At 46.1% G+C, this 12,725-nt stretch overlaps 1 protein-coding gene across 15 annotated transcripts in view; it reads left to right on the forward strand.

Annotated features, from left to right (window-relative positions):
* Window positions 1–12,725, forward strand: part of macf1a (microtubule actin crosslinking factor 1a) — a 187,360-nt gene that overhangs the window by 43,448 nt on the left and 131,187 nt on the right. The window contains exon 1 of one of the 15 annotated variants that reach the window (XM_047330039.1): window positions 5,581–5,641. The exons of the other annotated variants lie outside the window; for them this stretch is intronic. Within the exon in view, the coding sequence (XP_047185995.1) occupies window positions 5,587–5,641 (55 nt within the window). The 5' untranslated portion in view covers window positions 5,581–5,586. Of the gene's footprint in view, window positions 1–5,580; window positions 5,642–12,725 lie in introns of those variants that run through there. 15 annotated transcript variants of the gene reach the window in all.

A 12,725-nucleotide genomic window follows, 5' to 3' on the forward strand; every position in this document is an offset into this window, starting at 1 on the left:
GCGGGGGACGCCCTTTGTGCGCCACACCACCGGGAACATGAATATTCATCATGACACACAAACGGCGTCTCTCATCGTATATTAACCCCGTTAACTGGGTTCAAAGTATGTTTGAGTCGTAGAACGGGCAGATGTCTGGGATTCACAGCAACACACAGACGACGAGTCGCAGGAGGGAATGAAAGAAAAAAAAAAGGGAATGCGACATTGAAATAATCCGAACTACATCACGAGCCACCGTGGCTCCTTTGGTCAGAGAGGCTACGCTCGGTAAAACAGAGGCCGCGAGTCACTTTCAACTAGTGCTCGGCAGAATATGACACATCAGGTGATACGGCTCGGAGGTGGACTGGTGGAAGACACACACACACACACACACACACACACACACACACTCACAGAGAGAGAGAGAGAGAGAGAGAGAGAGAGAGAGAGAGAGAGAGTGTGTGTGTGTCAGTTCAGACATGCGTGGGCAACAGGTTCCTCTCCCACCTGCCACTCAAAAGATCGGAGGAGATAGAGCGGTTGCACGAGATGAGTGTGTTTCGAGCACGTGCACGTGAAGACGCCGTGAGTCTGGTTCCATTCGTCAAGTTTCACGTTCCCGTCGCCACCCTTTTTTATTTTAATGACATTGAATTAAAGTCAGGACGCATCGACATGAAGACAAGGAAATACATGCTAAGTGACCAGTTTCCTCCCGCACGTGATCTCTACAATATACTGATGACAAACATGCTCATAAGTCTTCACAATATAAACACATGTTGTTGCTCGTCTTTATTGCTTTATTGTGGTTTTTTAAGAAAGTTGTTGACTTCAGTCCTGCTCAGGATTCGGAGGCCGAGACGATATCCTGATTCGACCGTAGCTCATTTCACATTATGTTTATTTTTTCCTCCCATTCTTGGCCCCTCTGTTTTTGTTCCTTTCATTTCTCATCTGCGTTCAGATGCTTTCTTTCTGTTAGACATGTAAACTACCCTGGCTCATGCACTAGCTGACCTACATGCATCTGCATGAAATCTGTTTCTGTTTTTCCTCCCTTCCCCCCCCGCGCACTTTGTAAAGATGGGCTCTATAACGGAGCGAGAGACGGAGATCTGTAGCACATCGTTCTCTCCCCTCGTCTGCTGTTCTGTGAAGTTCAGTGTCTCGCCACTTTCTCTCGTGACAAGAGTTTACCAGCTCGCTCCTCTGCGGTTTCCCCCAGATGAATGCGCCTTTGTTTTCACGTCCGTCTCCCTGCGCACACTCCAACTGTCGGAGGCCCCGAGTGGTTTCACCTCCTCACCCTGTCCACACATCCACCCAACAAGTCAGCCCATCATCTCCTGCCTCTCAGCGACACCTTTTCCATCCAAGGATACCACACTTAAATTTAGACTCCGCTTCCCCCCGCAGAGGCAGCTTGTGTCGCTGCGCAACAAAAGATTGGGAAACGCCGATGTCTGACGATCGCCTGCCATTTCTCCTGATTCAGACGAAAGACAAAGCTCAGACTGTCGACTCGCACACATGCCAGACACCGAACAACACCGTCAACACGCGGTGGCGATGCGTGTGGTGAATCCATGTGCTGTCAGCATCACTACACCGGGGACAGAACTGACTCAGGAGCGTCCGCGCGGGTTTTCTCTCACGAACAACAGGTGTTGTGAAAGCTTTTAATCTTTGAGGATGAAAGCAGGAGAGGACGTAAAGCGCGTGTCTTTTTTTAATGAACAGGGAATTAATTAATTCAGCTGCTTTTGTCTGTTATAACGTCGGTGGATTGTGTGGGTATACATGACGAAGTGATGCCAAAGGTCCGAAAATTTAACAAGAAATGCAGGAAATCTAGCCGCTTCAACTGAAATTGGGTCGCGGACATTTCCTGGAGTTTGCCGTTCACATATGAAGTAACGCAGCAGGAGTTGTGTGCGCGTCAGACGAGTTCACAACGGCAGGAACATTTCTGCGGCCCTCAGGCGCGGGGTGGGACACGGCGTCGCTGAGCGCACAGCGAGACGTTCACTCACACAATCGAACGGAGCAAAGCAGACAAACGGAAAAACAATTACCTCATCAAACATGTCATTTCAATTCAGGTGCTGTAGCAGTGCCTGGTAGTCGAGCTCCTGTCTGTCACTGCTTGAAATGCTCCCGGAGCAGAAAGCGGCCGAACACTAAACAATAAACCGAAATCTCAGTTGTTTGCTTTGATTCCATTTCTTTGCTGGCGACAAACCAGCTGTTGTCTGTGTGTGTTCATGACATGAGCTGTTCCATCATGTGCCCCATGATGTTTTTGTGTCAGGGCGGAAATGCTTCACATACACGAACATGTGAAGTTAGTTAATGTCTATTCTTGTGTCTTTTCATCAGAGCCCACATTGTTCGAACAAATCACTTCTCCTCTCAAGTCTAACCAGAAGTCTTTTTCTTTTTTGTCTCCCTCTCTTCCATGTTGCTGCTGCTCTTCCTGACAACTTCCTCCAACAAAGGTAAATACACAAATTTCTCCCATCAGCCCTTTCTCTGCTGAAACTACTGCATGTTTGACCTCATGGAGTCAAACCTTCATCTTTAATGCCTTTTTGGAAAATACACGTTTCCCAGCGGCTGCTGTTTCCCATTTCTGGGTCGTTCGCTTTATGTAGCTCATGATAAAGAAACGCTGCCTGAGACGACACTGTTTGATTCACACGTCCAGTAGCAATTTAGCTCCTGTTCCATCTATTCTTGAGTGTTCCTCACACACTTCCTGCTATTTGCTGTTGCTCTGAGCCAAATATTTCCCCGGGTACTTGCACTTTGTTTTGGTTTTGTAGTTTAAAAGTTAACCTTCAACACCAGTTTACAGTGGGCTGCCAGACCGCGGACCCCTTTTCTTTTTTTTTTGAATCCTCACGAAACAAGTGTCAAAGGTGGAAATACACAGCAGCAACTAGCGGCTGGCACTGTCGCCATGGCAACCAGTCACACCACCACCAGCGCCTCCTCCTCTGGTCCGGTGTGTGACGACGCCAGAGGAACAGTGTGTGTGCGTGTGTCTGTGTGTGTCTGTGTGTGTGTGTGTGTGTCCACGGTTTGCCTTTGATGCAGCGGGGGCTGCTGTTGACGGGGTCGTGTGAAAGCGACGACTCCCAGGGGAGCGTTCAGGATCGCTGAACAGTTTTCAGCGTTTTTTTCTGTCAGGAGTTCTCAAACTTGAAAGAGTCGTTGAAAAGAGCGCGTTGCCTTTGAACTGTCCAAGTTCTTTAACTGCTCAGGATCGTGGATCAGTGTGTGTGTGTGTGTGAGTGTGTGTGTGTGCGTGTAAGATGTTTTCATACTGCTGACCACCTTTTGGCTTTTTGTATTTCAGGTTTATAGAATCATATATCTGCACGACAGGGCAGTGTTGAATGCTGGCTTTTTTTTCACCATAGTGTGTGTGTGTGTGTGTGTGTGTGTGTGTGTGTGTGTGTGTGTGTGTGTGTGTGTGTGTGTAGGCTCAAATCCCTCTTTATTTTTTTCTCTCTGCGGTGTCATGGGTGTGTGAGGAAACAAATTGGAAGCTATCGCCCTTTGAACTCTGGGGGTCAGGTCATTATCTAAAGACGTCTGAAATTCCCCCTGGAAAACACACACACACACACACACACACACACACTTGATGTTTCTGCCCTCCGATCGATCAGTGATTAATCTGTCGTTCAACGGAAACGCTGTTGGTTCTCCTAATCTCCCAAACTGCTGCTCGGCCATATGTCTTTTTTTGTTTTTTTACTTTTTAAGTCATAGTGCCGATTTAATGCTCACATGTAAAGCTAATACTGTTGGTGTGTTTGTAGTTCTTTGTCATGGTCTTGATTCATCATTTCGACTCCTTAGTCCGACCGGACCAAAACACAAAGAGATTATTTTCAACAGTTTATTTGAAAGTGACACAAAAAAACCCAGCATCTTTCATCTTCTGACCAGCAAAAGAAGTATAATGATGATTGACAGCTGCTTTATTAAACAACCTGATCCACTCATTTAATGTTGCTCGTGTAATTGGTTAATTGTTTGTACCAGTTTTTTGTACCAGCTTTTTGTGTGGGACTGTAAGTCTTTAGGTTCCTGTAGCCTGGAGTGAACTCTTTATACCGTCTGCTTATATAAATACACTTATCTCACTTTTATGGCTGGAGACGTTCAACGCCACTTCGTTTCTCCCACTGTTTACACTTAGATTTCCCATGAGTTAACCCCTAAGTGAAGGAAGCCATTAGGAGTATTTGGAGCAAAGCTGTTCCAGTAGTTGCTTCGGATCAACACCTCATCTAGGCCCTCTTTACTTGTGTGTGTGTGTGTGTGTGTGTGTGTGTGTGTGTACCAGTCAATTATCTACCATGGGGTGTTGACCTTTACGTGAGGTAGAATTAAAGAGAGAGGACAGAGCTGATAACATATTTCACAGACTGAAGACTCACCAAACTGTAAAATATAATAATCTTATTGATTGTTAATTGCTCATTATTACAGTTTCAGGCCTCCATATGGGGACCAGGCGGTGCCAAAAGATTAGGCTGAACAATAAATTCAAGAAAATGACAAGAAAAACAATATCAAAGAAGTGTTGTTTCTACATTTATTGTATATATTGGTACGTTAATTTCGCAGTGTCAGACTCTTGGTGAGTTCACTTGCAGCAGTAAATCGCAGACAGGAGACGAACACGTGTGGGAATCTGATGGAGAGTCAGAAATAAGAATATGAGAAGAAAAGTGGGGGTGTCAGGGAGGGGCCCTCGTCTCGACTGCTGCTCTGTAATCTGCTGCAGTATGTTGATCCAGGCAGCTGAAAGTCACACACACACACACACACACACTGGTTGAATGACAAATGTGTGACAGTCAAACATTCATGCACAAACTCCACTGCCAACATGCCACGCTGCTTTGAAGGGGAGAAAAAAAAAGCAGCTGAGCAACTAAGTAATAAAAGACACGCCTCCTTTTTTTTCTTTCTTAGTTTCCTTCTCACCCACACACAGACACACACACACACACACACACACATATATATACACTCGCTGTAGACGCAAACGAAACACATGTTTTCTGGCTCTGGAAGTGACATCACCCGCCTTGTGGTCAAAGTCCAGTTCCTCTATCCGGCTTAGAGCGAACACACACTCAGAGCTGCCGTAACCACACGCACACACACACACACACACACACACATAGAGAGCCGGCGAGCGGACGACGAGACCGTAAGGAGAAGAAGAAAAGACCCGAGTAAGAGATGAGGGATTATCTGCTCGATTAAGGATGGCTCTTCTTTGACAGCTCGGAACCTGCGGGGGCCGCCACAGATTGATTGCAGCCTCCTCCTCCTCCTCCTCCTCCTCCTCCTCCTGTCTTTCCTCCCTTTCCTCTCTAGTTTCCACCTCACCTTTTCTCCCCACCTCACCTTTATTTATCTGTCACCTTCTCCCTCCATGTTGCTCAGACTTCTCGACACTTCCCCTTGACGTCTTGTAATCAGTTCTGTCTTATTTCCATTTCTCTGCCCCCCCCCCCCCCCCCCCCCCCCCCCTCTCTCTCTGTCCCTCTTTTCCTCCGGGAGGGAGGGATGAGCTCCATGGCTGCTTACAGGCAGTTCCTCCAGGATCTGGAGGAGAAAAGAGGTTGGTTCCCCCCTTTTCAGCCTTTCTCACCTGTCGTGTAAAAGTCACTATCAGTGGACTCATTTTGCTTTATGGAGCCGTTCATGCTGTGATAATGCTCTTAATGGGACCCGTGACTTATCCTCTGTTATCGCTGTTTGGGACGAGGCGTGATGCCAGTGTTGTGACACGTCGCACGTGGGAATTGCTCACCGACGCTGTGAATCAGCGGCGTAACCCGACAGCGGGTCAGAGGTCACATACCTGCTCTTCACACATTCTTATGCAACTTAGACGTTACAGCGCGTCGTTCTAAGCTCGAGTACAGGAAGAAATATATTTTGCATTTTTGGCTTTAAGGCGGAAACGGATTCAAGGAAACCTTATGCAAATTTTTTTTTTTTTATGTGCTGTTACTAAAAGCAGTCTTTCAGTTTAATCTGTTGGAAGGAGAGACCGTTCAGCGGTTGCATTTCAGGGATTGGCTGGTTGTCATGGGTTGAAAATCAAATAGAGTTTTTATACTGACTGATACCTCTGCTCGTCTTCTGCTCTTCTTTTGTGCGTCATGTGCAGTATAGGTGTGTGTGTGTTGCGTGTATACCTGTGTTTACCTACCGAGCGTCTGTATTGCACACAGATAAGATGTGGGTCAGTAGAAGGACGGGCGGTCGCCTGCCTGCCTAGCGACGCCCACGTCTGCTGTCGCCCAGAGAGCATTAACCACACCCCCGGGGGGTTCTCATCAACATCTCGCTAAGCTCTTAATTAGCTTCCGGGACTAATGGCGGGTGCTGCTAATTGTTTATACGGTCAAGTTGCTTTTTTTTTTTATATATCAGTGACACTGGATCTTATTTGTCCAAAGATCAGACGTGTTCCCTCTCGCAGAAGAGAAAAGTCAACGGCGGGGTGGTTTGCTGAAGTGTCAGGTGACGAGCGGAGGCGCGTGGCCCCAGCAGCTGTCATCACCGCAGTCGGCCGAGCGTGGCGTAAACCGGGCCGCTCCCGACTGGAGTCGAGTTCTCCTCGCAAATATGTCTCTTCTTAATACTCCAGATATGTTTCTGCATGTCTACGTAACGGCACAAGCGCCAGGTTATGCTTGTATACCCCAGCGTTTTATATACGTGGCTGTAAAAGCAACATACAGTTATTGAAAATTGAAAAAGTTGAAAATTCTAGTGCGGCGTGTCCATTAGAAAAACAGAGCAGGAAGTCATGCAAACTTGTGAGTGTCGACGTTGTCTTTCTGCCTCGATACACTCTGGGTTTTAGTCACAGACCGTCTGCTCAGCGAGACGAACGTCTGAGGATGTGGAAGCATTCACAAGAAAAGAGAGAAAAAAATTAACTGAGCTGAAATAGCGTGGATGTTGTCATAATGGCGGTGATACAATATGATTCATATTCAGAAATTCTAAGGGAGTCAAAAATATTAGTTGCCTATATATATATATATAGTGAGTAATATACTTATATTCTTAGGCACAGTTCATCTTAGTTTAGTTATAGAGTTTATCTCACTTCTCATCTGACACATTTTGTGTTTGTGCATTTCCTCCAAGTTCAGGATTTTTTTGGGGGGGGGGGGGTGAAGTCTTTGCAGCGTTCACATTTCTGTGAGCGCAGTATTTTCATCTTCTGTCTCCACAGTTTGGTCTATAGATACACAGTTATTCTGTGTGTGATGTTCTTCCACTTCTGCCTTTCTTTTTTCTTTATCCCCAGGTCAATGACTAGTGTCAGTGACTAAGGCAAAGATCTGTACGCTGCCGTTGTTCAGCGTTTCAGTGTCAGAGCTCGTGTATATTTTCAAACACCGATCATACTCGCGGGCTCGTCACAGCCATTTGTGTTCTTCTGGACATCCAAATCCAAAATGTCTGAACCATTCAACCTGTTTTCTAACCACCACGGACACTACGCGGACCCCCCCCCCCCCCCCCCCCCCCCCCCCCAGCCCCCCAACAGCTTCTCCGTCTGAGGCCTTACAGCAGTAGATGTCAGGCTACGTTACAATCATCTGCAATCTCCTTTTAACCCCTCAAATTACAGCTGAGGTTAAAGTCTTTTACCACTGGGGGGGAAACGTAATTAATTACCCAGCAGCGGGTATGGTACGAGCTTCAGTGCGAAGCGTCTTTACACTTTTTGTGAATTAAAGTGTTATGCAATAGATGTGGAGGAAGCTAAAAAAGCACCTTTGGCTTCGATCGCTGTTGGCCGACGAGTAGTTATTGTTATTTTGTCAGTGGGTTTTGAAAAGATTCTAGCATAGTAGACATGATGTAAGGAGAAAAACACCCCAGGAGAAATTTGTAAAGGTACCCATGACTCTGATATTGTTCTGCTGTTTGTCGAGAGTCTCTTTGTCTCCACCCGTGGGGCTGTATCCCCTCTCTCCTCCATACACTCGACCTCGGTGAGGGGCCCTGGATCGTGTTGTTCCCTCAGAAATGAAAAGACAAGTGCACTTCTCCGGGCCGCTCGTTGTGTCAGACCGTGTTTATCTGCCGTCACCTGCCACGGGAGACCGATGGGCCGACGAGTAGCTGCGTGACGGGGACAGAAGAGGGCGTGTGAATGGGTCTGAGGAGAGTGCGGTCATGATTTGTTTAAGGCGGAGTGGCTGACGGAGTCTATTCTTACCTCTGGTTCTCTACCTGGTCCCCGGGGTCACGTGTCTCCAGGCTGCCCTCGAGGCCCCCCCCCCCCCCCCCGAGCGCACCTCTGTGTCAGAGCACATATGTGTCAGTGACCCCGGTGCCAGCAGCAGGGTTGTGTGTTCACGTTCACCGAGCCAGGATCAAAGTACTCGACCGTGAAATACACATTCCTTTGTTTCATTCCTGATTAATCGATCATCAGGAGATTAATCAGCAACTAACCCAACAATTCTCTTATATTTAATGACAATTGATTATTTAAACAACAATTATTATGTCAGATTTAAAAAATTGCCATAAATTTACAGGTTAAAGCTTCTCCATTCACCATTGTCCAATATGTGATAACAATTAACAACGATCAAACGATTGGAATTGTTCCCCAAACACAATCTTTTCATTCTGTTTCTAGCTACTGGCTGACTCTGTTGTCAAGAGTGTCTCTGTTCTATTCTTTGACTTAATGAATGGAGAAGGTGTGTGTGTGTGTGTGTGTGTCACTGTGACTAAGCCATTAAGGAGGCACATGTTTACTCATTATTTTCGTGTTTCCTATGCGACTCAGTGTCCCTCTTATATAGTCACCATGACAACAACACCCAGCCTTGACTTACTTCCCTCCTCCATAGATTGACGTCACTTTGACATGTAACATTTTGAAGACATTTTCAAGTCACCGGGTCTGGAAAACCTGTATTCTCTGGACTCACCAGCGGAGGGCGACTCCACAGGTTGCTTGTATAGAAGTCTTGGAGAAAATGAGTTCATGGTTCAATCTATAGTTTCAAGTCTTCTGCAATACAGCGTGATGTTCATTTAGTAAATTGTCATCTCATTTAGAGTAAATAGACGATAAAGCGTGGATACTGCGTGATTGACAGCTGGTACCGTCCAATCCGGGCATTGTTGCAGGTTGTAGGTGGACGCTCAGTGGTCCGAATATTGTCACTTCTGGTTCCAAAAAAACCAAGATGGCGCTGGTCAGAATGCTAAACGCTAGGCTAAAAAATGGCAGCTCACAAATCAATGGGGTGACGCCGCGGTGGGCTGACACTTTGTAGGAGTCTGTACTGGAAAGTTAAGGCCCTAACTTTTGTTAGCGTTGGTGCCCAGTGTCCATAACTCCCTCCACTTCTGTTGCTATTTTGGTAAATTCCAAGCAGGGTCTGTTCCACCCGACTTAGTCCAGACAATATTTTCATTCAAGACCATGGTTCAAGTGTAGGACTCCAACCGGGAGTTTCGCTCCTCCGTGGGGTGGAGGTGGTAGTGGACCTTTCTCTCAGTCCTCACACAGGAGGCCTTTGTTCCAGGAGCTCACACCAGCCGCTCCCAGGCAGCGAATATCACTGAACACCGTGAGCCGCCATGTGCGGCTGACTTTATAATAATAATAATCCAGTCATATGAGTGGTTTTTGACTTTGTTCTGAAAACACAACATTGACTCCATTGTGATCTCTGCTGTTGTGACTGTGGCCTTTTCTCCACGATGCAGTCACGAGTTTAAAGTGGTTTGTGAATTAGATTAAGTTGGATTGAGGGGATAACTGTTAGTGGAATATAAATATCTTGTTTACTTTGATGTGGAATTATCTTCATAGGTTGAAAACATGTTTTTTAATTCGATTTTATTATATCTGAGTGTGTGTGTGCGTGTGCGTGCGTGTGTCATGCCGCAAAAATTACTTTAAGAAGAGGGAGTAGGCCGCGCACATGTCTGTGTTTCTAAGAAGGCGGGAAGGGTCAGTACGGAGTGTGTAAAGTGATCATCTTGTTTGGATGAAGGATCCACCTGTAAGACCGCGTGGGGCAGCTGGTGGACGAGCATGTGTGTTTTGAGCTGATCCAGAGGAGAACAGCAGGTAGATGAAACCTGTGTGTGTGTGTGTGTGTGTGTGTGTGTGTGTGTGTGTGTGTGTGTGTGTGTGTGTGTGTGTGTGTGTGTGTGTGTGTGTGTGTGTGTGTGTGTGTGTGTGTGTGTGTGTGTGTGTGTGTGTGTGTGTGTGTGTGTGTGTGTGTGTGTGTGTGTGTGTGTGTGTCTGTGTGTGTGTGTGTGTCACTCCGACTTGTCTCCTCGTTCCCGCCGACATTTTAATCCACCAGACTAACCTCGCCAAGTGAAAATCCCAATGAAGCACTGGCGCTGTTACACAACGACACACACACCCACACACACGTTTTATCTTCTCTTATCCTCTTACACACACTTGATAATCTCAAGTAATCAATTACTCGATCTAAAGAAAAAATCAATCAGCATCTAATATCGATATGTGAACAAATGATTTAGTAAATATTTTTGGCAAAAAATGCCAGACGACCAGGACATGTCGACAATAGTCGATTAACATAAAAACTAATTAGAAAAGTTATCAGTTGTGACTATAATCATCCTTTGACGCCCATGTTTGACGTTGGGCTTTAATTATAACAGCAAAAGTCTTCACACTGACTGCGTGTTCCACCTTATTTCCTAACATCCCCCTAAATCAGCTGTCAGAGTTTATTTTATCGTCTGTGAGTTTCATCTCTGTTACATCGTCTGCATCTGAATCCAAACCACATCACTCCGCATAGACATAAAACACACACACACACACGCACACACACATGATGGCTGTCCCCAGCTGAACGACCTCAGTGGTTTGTGCAGCCGCTCTATTGGCTGCACGTACCCCATATTTTATCCTAAAGTAAGTTACGCAGGGAAAAACATTATCTGGACTTCAATGCTTCAATGACTATTAATGCATTAACCAGACCGTGGAGGTGAAAAAAAACCCTGGACGAGGAAATGTTCCAAAATATCCCAAAATAACTCAGAAATACACGAATCAGCATTTTTTGGGGGGGGGTAAATGTGTTGCACATTTGAGCTAACAAACGTGTCACTGTGTTACAGTAACTAAAACACTAAACACACTGAAATCTCTGCTGAGATTTATTTATTACATGTTTGTAACCAATCACTTGGAGATTAAAACCTGAGAAGCGAATAGAGACCGGCTCGCCCCTTTCATCACACCTTAACCCCGAGAGCCCGTTAAAGCAGATCATTAGTTCTGACTGGAGCTGGAAGAAAAAAACCGCTGGGCGACTTGTCCGTCTGGACTTCACAGCCTGTTGCTCAGGTTACATAAATGTCTGGAGGCCGTTTGTTGGTTTTCCACGTTAATGCGGGAGCTGGTGGCCGATTTAGGCCGAGGAGGAGTTAGTGTGGTAGGAAGACAAATCGAACCTGCCGCCTTTTTCGTAAGTGGAGATGGATGAAGTGATTTTAGAATCAGGGAAGTAAAAGTGGCGGCCTCCCCTTCGTCGTATGACTACGACGTGACAACTAGACGAGATCAATGAAATCGTTAGTAAAAGACGACACGAGCCGGTCATCATCTTTATGTCACGTCCTCAGAAAGATTCAGAGAAGTGACCCGTCCTGCTGTAATTACTGCACAATTTAACGTGAAGAAGAAGCAATAATGTGTTCAGTCGTGCAGTCATATTCATTATACAGAAGCATATCGCTGGGTTGCTATGCTATTCTATTAAAATTGATTCAAGTAAATGTGACCTAAGTGCAAAAGTGCAAATTGGATCATCTGTTCATGGATTTCTTTAAAGATTTATGATGCATTATTTCATTAGGACGATAAATATTGGAATGTGGTGTTTGTGTTTCAGTGTGTGAGTAAAACTAAATTAAAAAATTATTTTTAACCCTAATCATAACCTTGTGTCCTATTAGAGCCTCGACTAGTGTTGATCCAATCCATGAAAATCACATGTGACATAAACATAAATTCAAGACACTTCTCACCCACTTAAAGCATCTTTCCCCCAAACTGTCAAGTTTTTAGTTGGTGGGAGAATTGACGCGCATAAAACCCAACCCTATTTGAACATTTCGAGGGGAAATCTTCTTATCGGCGTCCCGAAGTGTTGAAGACGTATCAACATCTCTATCTTTACCAGTTGACTGACGAGGTCTCCAGCATCTGGGGCACCCTGCCGTGTGTGTGTCAACACACACTCCAACATGTTTCCAGTAGCCGTCAGTCGCCCAGATGTGTTGCGCATGATAAGCCTCCTCTTGTGTTTATCAGCGCGCAGCCTGCTGGGTGCGGCCTCATCGACACCACCGGCCGAGCTGAGGCGTCCAGACCTCCTGCTGGTATCTTCATGTGACACCAGTGAGCTGTGAACTGCCCCCCCGGAGCCCCTCAGGGCTGCTGGCGGGGCAGTAGCGCCCTCCACAGGTTACATTTGTCCCAGCATTAGCATGTTTTATTGTGATGTTGATAGCGAGTCTCCCTATGTGGGTACAAGGAAGCGTTTTGTTCACACCCTCTCACCACATCATCACCCCCGTCTCATCGTAGCTATGACTCTCTAACCACAAACCTTCTCCCTGCTCTGACACGGCTGTAATTACACGCT

The sequence above is a fragment of the Scophthalmus maximus genome, chromosome 22 (genome assembly GCF_022379125.1).
Source record: "Scophthalmus maximus strain ysfricsl-2021 chromosome 22, ASM2237912v1, whole genome shotgun sequence".
Lineage (NCBI taxonomy): Eukaryota > Metazoa > Chordata > Actinopteri > Pleuronectiformes > Scophthalmidae > Scophthalmus > Scophthalmus maximus.